Here is a 20120-nt window from a genome sequence, read left to right on the forward strand (position 1 = left end):
TTTTATAAATATTATTGTTGTCGGCAGCACATCTTCCTGTGTAAACACAGAGACGTGCTGCCGACATGATAGAAATGTATGGGGACGAGTGACCGGAGTAACGAGTGCTCGTACCCATACTAGCTCCTTGTGAAAGGAGCAAATGAGCGCCTATCAACAAGCTGTTTCGTTGCTCATTGGAGCTCATTGCACCAGCCAAAATGAGCCGGTGTAAATGTACCTTTACTGTTGGATTACAACCACCCTTTACTTGCCCAGGGTTTAACTATTGTTTGCAAAATGACCTCAGTAAAATCCAGTTTGACTTCATGCAATATCCTGCCTTATAAAAGGTCATCTCGCAATACACACTTTACAACATTTCCTGTTCGGATTTCTGTCATGTACAGTGCTATCATGGAGACCGTGTGTGGCTCTAAATAAATAGATGCCATTACATACACATACCTGCGTACATGCATTCACACCAAGTGGGAAGTAGATATTGTTGGATTTAATGGCTTGAGTTAACTTGTCCATGGCAACACTGAACCTGACAGAAATCAGAAAGGGACATGATATCAGCAGTATATGTCTTCAGGCTTTGTAGCTCAAAACCTCAAGCGATCAGATCTCAGATTAGAGTTTTTTTTTTTTTAAGTAGTTCTTATATTTTTTATGTATAGTAAAGATACTTACTAACTGTTTAATGTCCCAGAAAACCCCTTTAAACTGAACTTTGGGAGGAAGTGAAGTGTTAAACCGAAACATCTGATTATGCACGTTCGTTTACTTACACTATATAGAAGAAAAAATTATATATATATATATAAAGCCCTATAGTCAAAAACATTTTACAGGTATCTCATAATATTTACATCAGACAAAAAAAAAAGTTAAGAACTATAACTAAATTTCTGGGGACAGTATTTTTTGTTCATCAATTTAGTATACTAACATGGTCTCCAAAGATGGTGGGCCTTGTACTTCCATGTCGAAAATGCTTCAACCCCCTGTCACTAATAACTCTTGTATGTCAACCAGTCGACCAAATCCACAGGAGCTAGAGAGAGGTGGAATGTCAAAGTGAGGTAGGAATGGCCTCAGTTCAGCAATGTGCACGGGTCTTTAAATGACATTAAAATCTTCAGAGCTGTGTGGAGACTTTGATTGTAAGATTCAGAAGTGTCAGGATTCTGAATACACATGACGTCCAGGCTGGAGGTCATGTATATTCATTATCAGGACACTTGATTAATGTTAATTTCTGTGTATGTGGCTGCACATCATTCTAGTAAGAACGTGATGCTGCTGTGTAAATGAATGGAGAGGAGTGCATGATGCTGATTGGTCACTGATTCATCAGCATCATACACTTCTATTCACAACGCCCAGTTCGTAAAACAAGTAAACACGCCCAGTTAAAAACACAATACACGCCCAGTTGGACATACGAAAAAAAACACGCCCCGTTGTCCATTTCAAAGCTTGTTTGAATATATATAAAATAACTCATAACTTGGCCAAAAATGAACGTTTTAAAAAAAACAAAAACACGTTACTGTTATCTACATTGCAGCGCCGATCACATCCAATAGGAGATAGGGATTTGAGAATCTGGTGACAGAGCCTCTTTAAAGAAGCACTCCACTTTTTTTCTTTTATTGCACCCTCCATTTGTGCATTGGTGTATCAGTGGGGTGCTGCTTTCAGAAATACTTGAGTGGAACTTCTTCTGCACAAGTTCTATTGCTATTCATATTGCACTTAGTACAGTAACAAGAAATACTCAACATTTCTTGTGCATGTATTACATAACAATACTTAAAGAAGCACTCCACTTTTTTCTTTTATTTCACCCTCCTTTTGTACATTGGTGTTTCAGTGGGGTGCTGTGCGCAGAAATACTTATCGATCCCAGCATCGTATCGTTTTCTGGTCCAGCACCGCCCATGTGATCTTCACTCTGACTTGTCTGGAATCGCTGCTTTTCAGTAAACCGGAACTGAGGCTCTCAATGCATTCCCATAGGAGCCAGAACTAGGCCAGAACGAGGCTCCACAGGAATGCGTTGCGAGCCTCAGTTCCGGTTTTCTGAAAAGCAGCCATTCCAGAGCAGCTCAGAGTGAAGATCACGTGGGCTTCACTGGACCCGAAAACGATATGATGCAGGGATCGATAAGTATTTCTGCACACAGCACCCCACTGAAACACCAATGTACAAAAGGAGGGTGAAATAAAAGAAAAAAGTGGAGTGCTTCTTTAAGTATTCTTATGTAATACATGCACAAGAAATGTTGAGTATTTCTTGTTACTGTACTAAGTGCAATATGAATAACAATAGAACTTGTGCAGAAGAAGTTCCATTCAAGGTTAATAACAGATCATTATTTGCTGGAAACACCTGGTTAACAAGACATGTCAAATTGTTATGCTACAAGGGGGCAGCAAGATCAACGCAGCACATCAAAAAGAAAAGAGAAGAAATTCATTGTGTTTACCTATGCATGTTTCCTACTTTATCTTTACTTTGAGCACTAAAAACCGTTAGAGCAGAAAAGGTTTTTAATGTTCGTATTGCTGTAACGTATCACGCACATGGCAGAGTCTTGAGCACAGAGCCTGTACGGAGACAAACTTCTCTGTACTGCCATATGACCATCATTTTGGTGCTTCAAGGGAGAGGAGTTCCTTAGGAAAGCATACCTCTACAGGCGCCATCCCTCACTGTCTGTCTATCAGATCTATTTGTTTGTCTGTCTATATAATCAATTCGAATCCCGCCGTTTAACTATCTCTCTGCTGAACCTTATTTTTAGAACTGAAAATTTGAATTCATGGTATTTAATTCTGTTCTCCTCTTTTCTAAAATGGTCTGATGTTATCTCTAACTTTTGTCAAACTGTTTGATCCTCATTACGTTTTAAGGCTCATTCAGACGAGCGTAATACTCGTCCGTGTGCTGTGCGTTGGACTCACTCACATCACACGGACCCATGCAATTCAATGGGGCCATTCACACACGCGTTGTTTTTCCCGCAACGTTTGTCCGTTGCATGAAACTCACTGCATGTCCTATATTGGTGCGTTTTCACACACCTAGTCGCCCATTGAAGTCTATGGTGTGCATGAAAACCACGGACAGCACATGGACGACATCCGTGTGCTGTCCTTGCTTGACGCATCAAATACATAGAAAAGCAGAGAAATAAATGTAAAAAAAAAAAGTGCTTGCACGGACGTAATAAATATGCCAAACACAAAGCACACTGATGCCAATACGCAACGCACACAAACAAGAAATGTAGGAAAATGCTGCGTTTTTTACGCATGCAAATCGGACACACTCGTCTGAATGTAGCCTTAGGGGTCATTCAAAACGAGCGTATATGTAGTCCGTGTGACGGCCGTCAAAACAACGGCCGTCACACGGACTCATGTACTTTAATGGAGCTGTTCACACGAGTGTTGATTCAACGGAGCGTGTGAAGGATGTCCTATTTTACTGCGTATCATGCATCCCTCCATAGACTCTAGTCTATGGGGGATCTGTGACAACGTACCCCGCACGGGTGCACCTAGGACTTGAAAAACTGCAGATGTTGCTCCTCACTGCCTCCTAACTGATCAGATGTAGTTTGAAACATCTACACTGATATGTATTGTGTCACTTTTTTCAAATGATTGGCTGAACTGGAGGAGTGTCAGTATTAACTGCTTACTTGCATTATACTCATCTATACTAGACATACATGCATAACTATGCCTCCCATTTGTAGTCTCTATGTACATTCTGTACATATTGCTACCTGCTGTGTCCGCCACTGCTCTACCACACTCTGATTTTATCATTTTATATGTCTATTGTGTATATGTTGTATGTTTGCAGTTGTGGTCAACTGTTTTCCGTCCAATATGCATCAATAAAGTCATTTTTGTACTGTTACTTTATAGATATCTTAATTTTCTGAGACTATGGCTTTAGGTTTTAGTTTCATATTTCTATAAGATGCTACTCCTCACTGCCTCCTATGTAAAAACTGACATTGAGAAATCTATCACTAGCAGGAGGTGGAGGAGATAAGCTAAAGCTGCATCACATAGGAATACAGAGACTATGCAGTGTGAAGACAGACTTTCTATGTCACAGATCACTTGCTGCACTTAGATAGGAGCAAGTGCAGTGTAATGAGACTTCATTCCTCTGCCGAGCCAGAAGAATCATGGGAAATGTAGGCGGCATTAGGAGAACCATATCAGAGGGAAAGAAGAAAACAAGATGCCAGACAACACAAAAACAGCACATCGACTAAAATAGGAGTATGCAAAGCATGCACTAGAGCATACCTTTTCAAACCTGCACTGAAATAAAAGGAATTTTGAACCTGATTTATTGCTGTGTGCAATTCAGGTTTAAGTGTGGTTAATTCCAATGCTTCCTTCTCCCCCAAAGTCATATTTATAGGTTTCCAAGCAGCAAACATGCAGTATTCAGGAGATGCCTAAAGGGATTCTAAGTTTTGGAAATATTTTTGTCAGAACTCCAGCGATCAGCTGTAATCTGTGGGGGAGCAAGTGTTCAATTACCCTGCAGCACCACAGCAGGAGAAATGATGCATTACAAAGTTCCCATTTAAATCAATAAGTAATACTGTCTGTGGAATAAAAGGTGGAACATGGGGGTGTATTGTTCAGCCGCTAACATTTTTTTTTATCAAACTGTATGTCATCTTGTTAAAAAAGCATGCTAGGTATTGGTGGGGAAAGAAGCTGCCGTTTACGTTTTAATGACCGATTGTACTGTACATGCAACAGTTATTATGCTGAACTTCAAGGATTTTTGGTAGTGAGGGTGCATCCTACTCTACCTACTTGGACACCAATAGATCTTATCTCGTCCCTGCATTGACATGCTGGTTCTTTCAGAGTAAGGCTGGGTTCACACGACCTATTTTCAGGCGTAAACGAGGCGTATTATGCCTCGATTTACGCCTGAAAATACGGCTCCAATACGTCGGCAAACATCTGCCCATTCATTTGAATGGGTTTGCCGACGTACTGTGCCGACGACCTGTAATTTACGCGTCGTCGTTTGACAGCTGTCAAACGACGACGCGTAAAATGACTGCCTCGTCAAAGAAGTGCAGGACACTTCTTTGGACGTAATTTGAGCCGTTTTTCATTGAATTCAATGAAGAACAGCTCTAAATTACGGCCGTCAATGACGCCTCGCAAAATGCGAGGACGAGCAATTACGTCTGCAATTACGGAGCTGTTTTCTCCTGAAAACAGCTCCGTAATTTCAGATGTAAATGCAGTTTACGTGTGCACATACACTAAGAGCAAGCCGCTCTGACTAGTAGGTGAGGTCCTCAATAGGAAACTTACCTCTATGACATTAATAGGGTATTTAAAAATGGGTTTTCTAATCCAGGAACCCATTGAAAGCAGAAATCCAATGAAGATCACCATCTCATATGTTGTCATAGATATATGCTAGATCACATTGGTGAAGCCAGATATTGGACCATTACTGACTCCCAGAATAAAACCGCCCTAGAGAGATATCCAGCAACAGAAAGGCTAAAGCAGTGCCAAAGGGGTTTAAGCGACTTTAATAAGTCGCTTTATGATACATCAAAAGATCATTTTGACTGGATTTCCTCTTTTAGCGGTACTTGACCTGTGGGAGGCAGGTAGTCACCAGGGATTATTTTTTTTTTAAATCTCTGCTTCACAGACAAGAGCTGGAACAGCTAGAAAATAGTGCAAAAAGCCCAGATTGCGGATTCCTGGACCCCTGTTTTATCTGTTTTAGCTTGAGGCATGGTTTTAACATTTGGATCCAATTCTGTAAAGTAAGGTTTTTAACTCAGACATAGCATCATTTACTGACAAGAAATGAGAAGTCCAGCAAAGATGGCACAGATAACGTGTACTTAAATTCTTCATATTGTATTCCATCACAGCAATATGTAGACTAAGTTATATTAGGAAAGTCTTTTTTATGATGGGTGCAGGTTTGTTGTCGGGATCTACGTGAGCATCTTGATGCAATAATTCTGTTCACAAATTCTATGTTTCATCCTACTTTGTATAGCGGCTTTCCATCATGTCCATGGTTGTTAGTAGTACTAATATTTGTTCTCAGCATTTAGTCAGCAACCTGAAAAGATTAAATAACCAGTATATTAGATTAGCAGTAAAACAGATTACAGAGTTGCCCACAACAATACTCGATTACCTGGGTTTACCTTACTAGTAAAACAAACACAGATGGATTAAGGAGGATCTGTCACTTGTTTATTAATTCTCTATGTCCTAATTAATCTAATAGGCGCTTTGCTGCTGGTAACTACAGGGTAATTTTTTTTTTCAAAAACATTTATGATTTGCAAAGTTATGTGCATTTTTCTAAGTACGCTAATTTGGCTATACTTGCCAAATGGGAGGTAACTTTATCTTTACACTCTGGGCGGTGTAATGTTTTCTGTATGACGTTGTCCAGTCAGCATACAGTTCTCTTCTTCTCAGCCCAGCAACACAGCATGATCATATAGTCTATAGCTTCCATTCCTGACTGTGTTTTCAACTGGTGATATCTCCAGTTGTTTCACAGTTTAACTGTGATCCTGGTGCCATATGAAAGTTTAGAATTGGATATTTTATATGCCACCAGAACCACTGTTCTAGGTGGTCCACAGCCAGAGATATGGCTATTTAAAGTGATCCCCCTTCCCTCCAGCCTCAGTCTCTCATACTGTGTGAAGCAGCTTCATGCTGATAGGACAGCGTCAGAGGCTGTGAGGTAGCTGCATCCCAGGAGGATCGCTGCTGTTGACACCCACTTATCTAGTATAGCCTAATTTACATATTTAGAAAAAAGCTCATAACTTTTTAAAAAATAAAAGTTTTGGGTCACAATTTTCACTGGCATTATCAATGTGACAGCGCCTATTAGATCAGCTAAGAGATTGGACATTACTAAACTAGTGGCAGATCCTCTTTAACAGTTGTAGTTTATTCACTCTCATTTTCAAGACATATATCAGTAACTATAGTAAAACTTCTCTAAAAGACCACCTCTTTGAGAAGACCACCCCTGATCTTGACCACATTTTTCTGTGACAGATTTTAAATTCCCTTATATCCTGTATGTATATCGTTCTGTTCTTTGAGAGGACCACTACTCAGAGACCATTTTTGGTTATCTCAAGGAGGTTCCACGCTAGTTGTTGCACATCTAGCCCATAAAATAGAAAAACAAAAAAAACAGCAAACAATATCTGATTAGTTGTCATGGGCTATACCACTTATGAAAACATGAATTAATGTGAACATAAAGCCACCAATGAAACATATCCATCTAGAGCCAAGTTGTATATGGTTTTGCTATGAATCATCTACTCTCTTAGAAGCACATAATGGACTATAGATAATTAGTATCTAACTACAATGAAGGGTAGGCTTAATGAATTTTGGTATATGACAACATGTTTCTGGAGGTTCTCAGAACTAGAGAGATAACGTAATGATGGGAGAGAACGCAGACATTTTTCTGGAATTCTTGTTACTAATTATTAGTAATCCCATGAACAACACTAAAATCAGTTCTTTCCTTAGCCTGAAATGGCTAATAAGAGACAACAGCAAATTGCACTTAAAGAGTTGACCAGGTTTTTTTTGTTTTTTCTTTAAAAAAGGTCTAATACTATTTTTTTTTATTTTTAGAAACAGTGTGTCTGGTATTGCAGATCAGTCCCTTTTACTCCAATGGAGATGAGCTGCAATACAAGATAAAGACCACGGCGTTGTTTCTGGGAAAATTTCTGGGGAAATTCTGGGCAACTTCTTTAACTTGACAGTAGAAATAAGGCAGACTTCAGGTTTTGTGTCCCTTTAAATCCACTATATGATGAAAAATAATGTGGACTCCCTTCTAACTATGTGCCTAAATGATTCAGCCACACCATATTGTAAATAGGTACATAAAAACAAACAGTAATGCAATATCCACAGACAAATATTGGCAGTAGTATGGGTCGACGCCTAGGGACTTTAAATGTGGCAATGATAGGGTATGTTCATACTAAGTTTTTTGCAGGCAGAAAAATCTGCCTCAAAATTCCTTCAGGAATTTTGAGGCAGATTTTTACCAGCCTGCACTTCCTTTGTTTTTCACCGTGTTTTTCACCCGTCGCCATTGAACGCCATGGGCAAGAAGCGCTTTTTCTGCCTCCTATTTATTTCAATGGGAGGTCAGAGGAGGAACTGCGGGGAAAAAAAGAGCATGTCGCTTTTTTCCCGTGAGCGTTTTTCAGCTTGCGGGAAAAAAACCGCCTCCACCTCCCATTGAAATCAATAGGAGGTGATTTCAGCCTCTTTTTTTGGCAGTTTGGATGCGGTTTCCGTGTCAAAAACAGCGCCAAAAAACTCAGTGTGAACTAGGCCTTAGAGTATGTTCACACTGAGTTTTTTTGCAGGCAGAAAAAGTTTGACCTACCTGCACCCTCTTTGTCGTGTTTTATGCAACATTTTTCGGCCGCAGGCAAAAAACTCTGCAAAAAACGTTTTCTCTGCCTCCCATTGATATCAAGGGGAGATGAGGTCAGAGACGGAAACGCCTGAAGAAAGAGCATGTCGCTTCTTTTTCATGCAAGCTTTTTTTACGCTTGCGGGAAAAAAAAGCCTCAGCCTCCCATTGAAATCAATAGAAGGTGACTTCAGGCATTTTTTGGCACGGTTTCCGCCACAGTTTTCAAAAGACTCTGTGTGGTTCTGTGAGGCCTTATAGGAGGCTACCTTTGCCACCAGTGCATCACTAACTACAGAGTTCCAAACTACCTCTGGAAGTCAACGATCGCTTCATTGAAAGGGGTTTCCATGGTCGAGCAGCTGCACACAGTCGCCATGCAGAATTCCAAGCATAGGCTGGAGTGGTGTAAAGCACGTCGCCTCTGGACTCTGGAGCAGAGGAAAGACGTTTCACTATCTGGCAGTCAGATGGCCGAATCAGGGATTTGCGAATGCCAGGAGAACACTGTCTACCGTAACACATAATAACCATTATAAAATGTGGTGGAGGAGGGATAAGGGTCTGGGGCTGTTATTTAGGGTTTGGGCCCCCTATTTCCAGTAAAGGGTAATGTTAATGCTAGAGCATACAAAGACATTTTTACAACCATATGCTTCCGACTTTGTGGCAACAGTTATAGAAAGGCTCAAATTCCCACAGACACACTCCAAAATCTTGTGAAAAGTCTTCCCAGAACAGTGAAAACTATTATAGCTGTAAAAAGGGGCCAAACGCCGTATTAACACTCCTGGCTTTGAAATAGTATTTCCAACAAGCTTTTCTCGGTGTGATGGTCAGGTGTCCAGGCCCCATTCACACGACCGTGTCCGTAATCACAGTCCGTGATTCCGGGCACTGCTGGCCGCGGTCAGCCACCTGCATTTGAGGGCTGTGCTCCATATAAAGTATGGGTGCATGATCCATAAAAAGCACAAAATAGGACATGTCCTAGCTTATGCGAAGCCTTTCTACGGCACAGACACCTTCCCGTAAATATACATGAAGATGTCTGTTAGCAATAGAAATTAATTGGTCATAATTACGGACGAAATCTACGGTCGTGTGCATGGGGCCTAAGACCTGAGGGTACCACCTTCACAATGTAGTATTAGATACTGGACAAGATCAAACATCAATAAATATTTGTTATTGATGCTGGTACTTTTCAATTTATCTTTATATGTAATAATTTTGTCAGTGGAAAATGACATAAAAATGTCAGTAAAATAAGGAATGTTGAATTACTTTGTTATAGAACTTAGTATGGTTGAGATAAGACCTATATCCATCAAGTTCAACCAAGGAATGGGAGAAGATGTCGATGAAGGGAAGGGGTATGGTTAAACGTTAGAACTTTGGGGGGAATATATTGAAAGGTTTACGCCAGTTTTCAGGTGTAAAAAAAAAGACGCTAAATTTGTCATACACCATAGTTGCAACCTTCTACTTTTCATGCCACTTTTCAAAAGTGGTGCAAGAAATGGGGGTGGAGTCAAACGGGCATGGCTATGCTGAATCAACAGTTCTATCATAATTGATGCCACAAACTGGCGTAAGAATTGGTGCAAATCTACACGTGCTCATAGTAGGTTTGCATTTCTGTGACACCTACAGCACACGATGCGCCAAATACATTAAGAGGTTTGCATCTCGATATATTTTGCTCACATTCCACCAACATAAATTAGTGTAACCCCTTCCCACTTTGGCCACTTTTGACCTTCCTCACAGAGTCTCATTTTTCAAATCTGACATGTTTCACTTTATGTGGTAATAACTTCGGAATGCTTTCACCTATCCAAGCGATTCTGAGATTGTTTTCTCGTGACACATTGGACTTTATGTTACTGGCAATATTTTCTCTATACATTCAGTATTTAATTGTGAAAAACACAAAAATGTTGTGAAAAATTGCAAAAATTTGCATTTTTCTAAATGTAAATGTATCTGCTTGTAAGACAGGCAGTTATACCACACAAAATTGTTGCTAATTAATATCCCACATATGTCTACTTTAGATCGGCATCGTTTTTTTTAATATAGTTTTATTTTTCCAGGACGTTACAAGGCTTTGAACTTTAGCTGCAATTTTTCAAATTTTCAAGAAAATTTCAAAAGGCTATTTTCACAGGGGGCAGTTCAGTTGTGAAGTGGCTTTGAAGGCTTTATATATTAGAAACCCTGAATAACCCCATTTTAAAAACTTCACCCCTCAAAGTATTCAAAACAGCATTTAGAAAGTTTCTTAACCCTTTGGATGTTTCACAGGAATTAGGCAAATTAGAGGTGAAATTTACAAATTTCCTTTTTTTTTTGCAGAAATTAATTTTTAATCCATTTTTTTTGTAACACAGAAGGTTTTACCAGAGAAATACAACCCAATATATTATTGCCCAGGTTCTGCAGTTTTTAGAAATATCTCACACGTGGTCCTAGTGTGCTAATGGACTGAAGCACCGGCCTCAGAACCAAAGTAGCACCTAGTGGATCTTGGGGCGTCCTTTTTATTAGAAAATATTTTAGGCACCATGTCAGGTTTGAAGGGCCCTTGCGGTACCAAAACAGTGGAAATCCCCCAAAAGTTACCCCATTTAGGAAACTAGACCCCTCAAGGAAATTATTTAGGGGTATAGTGAGCATTTTGACCACACCAGTTTATTGCAGAAATTATTGGAAGTAGGCCGTGAAAATTAAAATCTACATTCTTTCAAAGAAAATGTAGTATAGCTAATTTTTTCTCATTTCCACAAGGACTAAAGGAGAAAAAGCACCACCACATTTGTAAAGCAATTTCTCCCAATTAAAACAACAACAAACATGTGGTCCTAAATGGCTGTTTGGACACACGGCAGGGCTTAGAAGGGAAAGAGCGCCATTTGGCTTTTGGAGCTCAAATTTAGCAGGCTCTGATGTGAAATAATAAAAGAAACCACTGAGAAGTGACCCTATTTTGGAAACTACACCCCTCAAGGCATTTATTAAGGGGTGTAGTGAGTATTTTCACCCCACAGGTCATTTCCATAAATGAATGTGCTGCGGATGGTGCAAGGTAAAAATGAAAAGATGTGACATTTCAGTGGGAAATATGTCGTGCCCAGCTTATGCCACTGGAGATACACATCCCAAAAATTGTTAAAAGTGTTCTCCCAGGTACGGCGATGCCATATATGTGGAAGCAAACTGCTGTTCGGGCACGCTGTGGGGCTCAGAAGGGAGGGAGCGCCACTTGGCTTTTGAAGTGTAGATTTTGCTTGGTAGTAGTTTTGTTTGGAGTTTTACTGGTATTTCAGATTATAATGTGGGGGCACATGTAAACTGGGAAGAGTACATAAAAAAACAATAAAATAATCCATAAATGTTTGTTACGCTGTGAAGCAATCCTTTATGTACAGGCCGGTGTCGCACTGATAAATGGTGTCCTTACTTATCCCTCTTTTGATCCACACTCCGCACCTTTGCAGTTTGGGGAATTTTGCTGGAAAGTATCGTCCTGGAATAATCCCGGAGACCTCGCTTCCAGCAGATATGTTTGGGCCCTCCCCTTCCCGGTTCCCTAATTTTAGGGCCCCGATAAATCGCCTCTTGAAACAGAAGCAATGTTCCCCTCGGGCTTGCACAACCGCATATTTTTATTTCCTGACTTATTGGAGCCTTAACTTATTACATTTTTTCATAGACGTAGTGGTATGAGGGCTGTTTTTTTGTGGGATGAGCTGTAGTTATTATTGGTACCATTTTGGGGTACATGCAACTTTTTGATCACTTGTTATCCTTTTTTTGGGAGGCAAGGTAATCAAAAAACAGCAATTCTGCCATCGTTTTTTAGGTTTTTTGTTATACAGCGTTCACCACGCGTCATAAACGACATGTTACCTTCATTCTGCGGGGCAGTACGATTCCGCCGATACCTAATTTATAGAACTTTTTTATGTTTTACAACTTTTTGCACAATAAAATTACTTTTGTAAAAAGAATGTATTTTTTCTGTCACCAAGTTGTAAGAGCCATAACGTTTACATTTTTTCGTCGATGGAGCTGTGTGAGGGCTTGTTTTTTGCGAGACGAGCTATAGTTTTTATAGGTACCATTTTTGGATACATGCGACTATTTGATCACTTTTTATTTCAATTTTTGGAAGACAAAGTGACCCAAAAAAAAGCAATTTTGGCATTATTTTTTAGGTTGTTTTTTACGGCATTCACTGCGGGGGACAAGTAACATAATATTTTTATAGCTCAGGTCAATACGGACGTGGCGATACCAAATATGTATGGTTTTATTCTTTTTTTTCAGTAATAAATGACTTGATACGGGAAAAAGGCCGATCGTGTTTTATGTTATTACTTGAGACTTTTATTTTTTGAAACTTTTATTTTTACTTTTTTAACACATTTTTTACACTTTTCTTTAGTCCCACTAGGGGACTTGAAGGTCCAACTGTTTCATTGATGTTCTAATACATTGCACTACGTATGTAGTGCAATGTATTAGAACTGTCAGTTATTCACTGACCGCGAGCTGATTAGGCTCCGGCCGGGGCCTAATCGGCTTCCGTAATGGCAGACCCGAGGCCATTGTTAGGCCTCCTGTTGGCAGGCTGACGATTTGCTACAAACCACTTTGATGCAGCGATCGCATTGGATCGCTGCATCTAATGGGTTAATTGGAGCTAGCTCTGGTTCCTGCCGATACATCGGGGTGTCCGCTGTAACATACAGCAGACATCCACTGCTGATGATGCCGGCTCAGCTTCTGAGCGGGAAGCTGAGCCGGCACCATCTTGCCGATGGTACTGGAAGTCTTTTAGGCCCTGCTGCGGAATGGAGCATAGGAGGCTTCCATTGCTGGCAAACCAGGAGGTAAGTATTAGGCCCCCGATCGCCTTTGCAGCCACCGGCAACCCAGCGGTCCCGTTGCTGGGGTGCCGGTAGCTAAAAACTCCTCACATGCTGTGATATCTATTGAACGCAGCATCTGAGGGGTTAATCGGCCAGATCGGATACTCGCTCCGGTCCTGGCCGATACCTCAGGGTGCCAGCTGTAACATACAGCTGCCACCCGGCGGTGATGGTGCGGGCTTAGCTCCTGAGCTCGCACTATCACCGCAACGTAATGGTACTGCGCTTTGCGGGAAGGGGTTAAGACTGGCGTGTTAAAACATTCCCCACACTGCTTTCCCTTAGTGATTCAAAGGAAGATAAAAAAAGACATGAGCACTAAAAAAAATATATAAAAATTTCACTCCTTTGAATTTTATTTCCAACTCCAGGGCATCCTTTCTGTGAATTGAACTGCATATTCTAGATGAGGCCGCACTAAGGGTATGTTCACACGCAGGTATTTCGGGGCATTTACGCCTCAAAAAACGCCTGAAAAAACAGAAGCTGAACGCCTACAAACATCTGCCCATTTAAATCAATTTGAAAAACTGCATTTAGTTCATACGGGGCGTCTTTTTACGCCACTGTTTTTGAAAACGGAGCGTAAAAAGACGCTCCGTAAAAAGAAGTAGCGTTTTTTCGAGCTGATTTTCCATTGAACACTATGAAAAACACCTCAAAAAACGCCTCAAAAGAAGCCTAAAAAAACCGCCCCAAATTAAAAGAAGCTTCATTTTCAGCTTCAAAAACGCCTGAAAATCAGAGGCTAGGGGGTCTAGTAAAAAAAACTAAAAAAAAACCCTTATCCAATTGTCCCCCTAAAGCATTGTTAAACAAATAATAATAATAAACACAATTGGTTTCTCCGTGTCCATAAAAGTCTGAACTACTACAATATAACATTTAACTTAAAAAAAACAAACCTTCATACCAATCATTCGGCATAAAATTAAAAAAGTTATGGTGACACAAAATAAATTTTATTTGTTACAGCTTTTTCCTTGTAAAAGTAGTAAAATATATAAAAAAAACTATATACATTTGGTATCGCCGTAATTGTATTGACCCACAGAATAAAGTTAAGATGTTGTTTTAATTGCGCGGGAAATGTTGTAACAACAAAGCAGAAAAACAAACAATGGAGGAATCTGTTTTTATCCACCCCACAAAATATTTTTTTTCACGTTTCCTAGTGCATTATATGGTACAATAAGTGGTGCCATGAAAAACTACAACTCGTCCCACAAAAATCAAGCCCTCATAGGGCTATATAAAAAAAAAGTTATGGCTTTTGGAAGGTGGGGTGGAAAAAATTTAAATCTGAAAAATGGCTGTGGCGGTAAGGGGTTAATACACAACAGTATCCTGCTGCCCTTAGAAGCAGCTGATTGACATTGCATGCTGTTTTGTGGTCTATGATCTACAAGTACACCCAGATCCTTCTCAACAAGTGACTCTCCCTGTAGCGTTGATGCCCGCAGCCATGGATCAGTGAGCGCTGGCTCGCGTCTCCTTACTAGGAGACGCCAGCGCTCACTTCCGCTCTGGTCCGCTGTGTCCCGTAGGGTGCGCGCTCACGCTCTTAAAGGGCCAGAGCGCGTACATGTGGACAATCATCATAATCAACTGCAATAATTTTCTGGATTATATGAAGGGCCCTGCCCTTCTGATCCCTGCCTGAGCATTGTTCCACGTCCAGTGTGAGCCGCCACGTCTGGCGCAACATGCTGCACCTGCTGTCATCTGCCACGTCTGGCGTAACCTGCTGCTCCCACCTCCATCCGTGCCAAAGCCTCGGCCACTGTCTGGACTATTCAGGTACCCTAGTGCGGGACTTTGTATTGCTGGGCTGCCCTGTGGTTTGGCCAGCGGCCTAGTTGGTCCACATACCCACAGACCATGACACTCCCAGTTTAGCTTCCTCTAGGACATATGATGCATGCAGATTATAAGTACCCAGATGCATAAATTGACATTAATACACATCGAACCTCATTTACTCAGTGGGGGAGATTTATCAAAACTGTTGCAAAGGGAAAGTGGACTAGTTTCCCATGACAATCAATCAGGTTTCTGCTGTCATTTTCTTAACCCCTTCCCGACATATGACATACAGTTACGTCATAGCCGGGTAGGGGAGGTATGGAGCGGGCTCACGGAGTGAACTCGCACCATACGATGCTGGTGTCGGCTGTATGTTAAGAGTAACTCGAGCGCGATCCCGCTAGTTTAACTAGCTAAATGCCGTGGTAAAGACCGACCACAGCATTTAAATCGTTAGAAAAAGGGGGGAGGCTCCCTCTAACAGCTCATCGCGCAACGCAATCGCGGGGGGGCGATGGTTGCTATTGCTGCCTGGGGGCCTAATGAAGACCCCCAGGTCCGCCATCTTTGTACACCTATTAAGCCCTGCCTCTGGAATCACGATATACTGCAATACATTAGTATTGCAGTATATCGTGCAAGCGATCTAACAATCCCTGGTTGAAGTCCCCCTAGGGGGACTCATAAAAAACGTAAAAATTAGTTAAATAAAGTTTTTTTTTTGTGTCAAAAAAAATATATATATTAAAAGTTTAAAAAAAAAAACCTTTTCCCATTTTCCCCCTAGAGCATAGTAAAAAAAATTAAATAAATAAACATAATTGGTATCGCCGCATCCGTAAAATTCTGAACTATTACAATATATAATTATTTAACCCGCACGATGAACGCCGTAAAAAAAAATTGTAAACGCCAGAATGTCTATTTTTTGGTCACCTAATCTTCCACAAAAAATGAAATAAAAAGCGATCAAACCGTCGCATGTACACCAAAATGGTATTATTTAAAACTACAGCTTATCCCGCAAAAAATAAGCCCTCATACCACTTAATTGACGGAAAAATAAAAAAGTTATGGCTCTCGGAATTTGGCGACACAAAATAAAATTTATTTTTTACACTTAGGTTTTTAACACAGAATAAAGTTAACATGTTGTTTTAATTGCACAGTGAATTCTGTAAAAACGGCACGCAAAAAACCATGGAGGAATCGTTTTTTTCATTTTCTACCCCACAAATATTTTTTTTCCCGTTTCCTAGTACATTATACAGCTAAATAAATGGTGCTACGAAAAACTACAACTCGTCCCGCAAAAATCAAGCCCTCAAAGTTCTATATCGACCTAAAAATAAAGACGTTATGGCTTCTGGAAGGTGGGGAGGAAAAATCGAAAATGAACATCTGAAAGTTGTTTACGACGGGGAGGGATTAAGGACCTCTGCAAAATGAAAGGTGGAATCCGATTTGTTGCTATGGACAACTACTCTACTTTTCCTTTGTACTGGTTTCGATAAACTTCCCCAAGTGTGCCCAAGTCAGCTTGTAATTTATACACATTTTCCATAGACTGTACTATAATACGTAGCCTGGAGTCATCTGTACAAATAGAAACAACGTTATTAATCTGAATATATAATAAATATGTTGAGTCCCATAATAGTGGTCCCAGCACTGAACCTTGGGGACCATTCAGAGCATGAAGCATCAACTACGAATCTCTCTGTATATGGTCCTTGATCCGGTTTTTAATTAAATTACAAACTATACTTTCAAAACCTATAGTCCTTAATTTACCCATTAGACGTCTATGAGGGACAGCGTCAAATGCCTTTGCAAAGTCCAAAAACACTATATCCACAGCGGCCCCTCTGTCTAGGCTTCTGCTCACCTCTTCATAAAAACAAATCAGGTTGGTTTGACAATTTCTGTCCTTAATAAATCTGTGCTGGCTGTCACCTGTAACACTACTTTCTGTCACATACTCCTGTATATAGTCCCTTAGGAGTGCCGCAAAAAAATTTCTTACGATGGATGTTAAGATTAGTGGTCTATAAATACTTGGGTCAGATCTAGAGCCCTCTTTAAAAATGAAAAGGAAACAACTGGACGCTACGAAGTAGTTTTCACAGATCTATATATAATTCAACACAAATTGCCAGAAGGCAAAAAACCCTATTTCCACGTTAATTAATTTCTAAATAACAAATAAATCTTAACTTTTATTTGTGAAATAGAATAAATTAAATGTGAGTCCCTAGACTAGTAGATACAAAAATATAAAGGAATGGTAGTTCTGCTGATTACAGTATTACCACACTCAGTACAAGGGAATGCTTCCAATTACGTCCGCAGTCCGCAATAGAATTAGTTGTCAATACTGGGAACACATTGAGATTAAAATCACAGAACATAGCCCCCCCTACATGTTTCGCTGTGTACCGTTGTCCTCAGGGGTATGTATGGGGCTAATATAACTTCTAACATACATACCCAGCCACCTTTTCCTAAATAGTATTATTTTTCATTGAAAAATGACACTCAAATTTCAGTAAAATAGGGATTGTTCAATAACATAGACAACACACGGTTAACAGTGTGAGCCTCTGTACAGAAGAATAAGTTTGTTCTTGAGCAAAGCTTTACTATTTGTACAGGAATCTCACTCTACATTTCAAGGTTTTACTTTCCATATATAAATTAGACCAAATGCAACACTGTTACTGACCATCTCCCCTGAAGGCAGGACAAGTATCCAAGGATTTATGCCAGGTCTCCGTTGATTGATATACTGAATTACAGACATATTTGCAGCCTTTACTTGTGGAATTTGTTGAGAAGTAACAAAGAAATACTGTAACATGAATAAAAGCTGCACGTAGGTTCCCTTTATCTGCCATAGCAACCAACACAAAATGTATATTTTTTAAAAGTTATTTTTATGCAAAAGAGAAATAAAATATGGTCAACAGACATTCAGAATTTAAAAAAACATTAATACAGTCCATTAACCCATTAGCGCACCAGAACGGACAAGGTGACAGAACTGTGCCATCAACTGTTTATGACAGTTTATCGGCACAGCATGACGGCAGGGGACTAATCACAGAGGTCCCCTGCTGGCGATCGCTGGGATTGGTCAGTCACAGCAGACTGACCAATCACAGCTCCTTGAGAACATGTATGTGATGGAGCTGGCTCAGAAGCTGAGCCAGCGCCATCACTGCCGGGTGTCAGCTGTTTGTCACAGCTGACTTCCTGCTCTAATGGCCGGGACCAGAGCTAGCCTCTGATACTGCCGATTAACCCCTTAGATGCAGCAATCAAAGGCGATCGCTGCATCTAGGTGGTTTCTAGCCTGTCGACACACCTGATGTTTGCCATGGCCATGAGTGTCAACTGTTTGTCACAGCTGACAAACTGCTCGAATGGCCAGGACCACAGCTAAGCTCCGATCTGGCCAATCAACCCCTTAGATGCAGCGATCAAAAGCGATCGCTGCATCTAGGTGGTTAGATCTCACCCGATGGTTGCTAATGGCAGCCATCGGCACCGGCGTGGTTGCCGATGGTTGCTATGGCAAACGGAGGCCTAACAATAAACCTCCTAGTACAGAAGCCTATTAGGCCCCGCCAGGAGGCAAAGCCTAATAGGCTTGCGGTCAGTGAATAGCTCACAGCTCTAATACACTGCACTATGTAGGTAGTGTAGTATAATAGAATAGCGATCATGGCTTCATGCCTTCAAGTCCCCTAGTGGGGAAAAAAAAAAGCTAATAAAAATGTTGTAAAAAAGTAAAAAAATAAAAGTTTCACATCAAAAATACAATAACTCAATTTTTTGCCATAATAAGTCATTATAGGAAAAAACGGAAAACATAAAAAAATACACATATGTGGTATCACCGCGTACATAACGACCCGAACGATAAAAATACGATGCTATTTTACCCACACGGTGAACACCGTAAAAAATAAAATAAAAAAATAATAAAATTCTAGAATCGCTGTTTTTTAGTCACTACCCCTCCCAAAACAGAATAAAAATAGTGAACTACTGCCTGTCCCGCAAATAACAAGCCCTCCCACAGCTTTTTTGACGGAAAAATAAAAAAGTTATGGCTCGCAGAATATGGCGACACAAAAAATTTATTATTTGAACAAAAGTGATTTTATTGTGCAAACGCTGCAAATCATAAAAAAACTATATACATATGGTATCGCCGTAATCATATCGACCCGCAGAATAAAGTAAAATTGTCATTTATAGCGCATGGTGAACGCCGTAAAAAAAGAATAAAAGACATCAGTATTGCTGGTTTTTGGTCACCTTGCTTGCCAATAAATGAAATAAAAAGTGATCAAAAAATCGCATGTACCCCAAAATGGTACCAATGAAAACTACAGAAACTCCCACAACAAATAAGCGCTCACACAGCTCTGGTGCAGAAAAAAATCAAAAACTTTTGGCTCTTAGAATATAGCAATGCAAAATGTGCAATGGGTTCCAAAAGCGGATACTATTTTTTATTTATCTGTGCGACAATGGGCACATATCTGTGGATTATTATTTATTTACCGCATTATTATACCATCTTATTATGCCCTGATGTACGCCGCACAGTTTACATATGCAGGGGCTTTGCAAACGTGACATAGCACCGCAAACCATTCCAGCAAAACTTGAGCTCCAAAAGTCAAATGGCGCTCCTTCCTTTCTAAGCCCTGCCGTGTATCCAAACAAAACAGCAGTTTTAACTGCTCGAATGGTATTTATTACCACATATAGGGTATTGGTGTGCTCAGAAGAGTCTGCTTTACAAATTTAAATAGTGGCACCCCCCTCACCCATAGATGGCACTTCCC

General features: G+C 40.3%; 1 protein-coding gene across 1 annotated transcript in view; it reads right to left on the reverse strand.

The window, feature by feature from the left end:
• Positions 1-5763: 5763 nt before the first annotated feature.
• Positions 5764-20120, reverse strand: part of ADGRD2 (adhesion G protein-coupled receptor D2) — a 198456-nt gene continuing 184099 nt past the window's right edge. Inside the window, exon 24 of the mRNA XM_075834574.1 lies at positions 5764-6145. Coding sequence (XP_075690689.1) covers positions 6138-6145 — 8 coding nt within the window. The 3' untranslated portion in view covers positions 5764-6137. The remainder of the gene's footprint in view (positions 6146-20120) is intronic.

Source organism: Rhinoderma darwinii, chromosome 8, assembly GCF_050947455.1.
Source record: "Rhinoderma darwinii isolate aRhiDar2 chromosome 8, aRhiDar2.hap1, whole genome shotgun sequence".
In the NCBI taxonomy this organism is placed as follows: domain Eukaryota; kingdom Metazoa; phylum Chordata; class Amphibia; order Anura; family Rhinodermatidae; genus Rhinoderma; species Rhinoderma darwinii.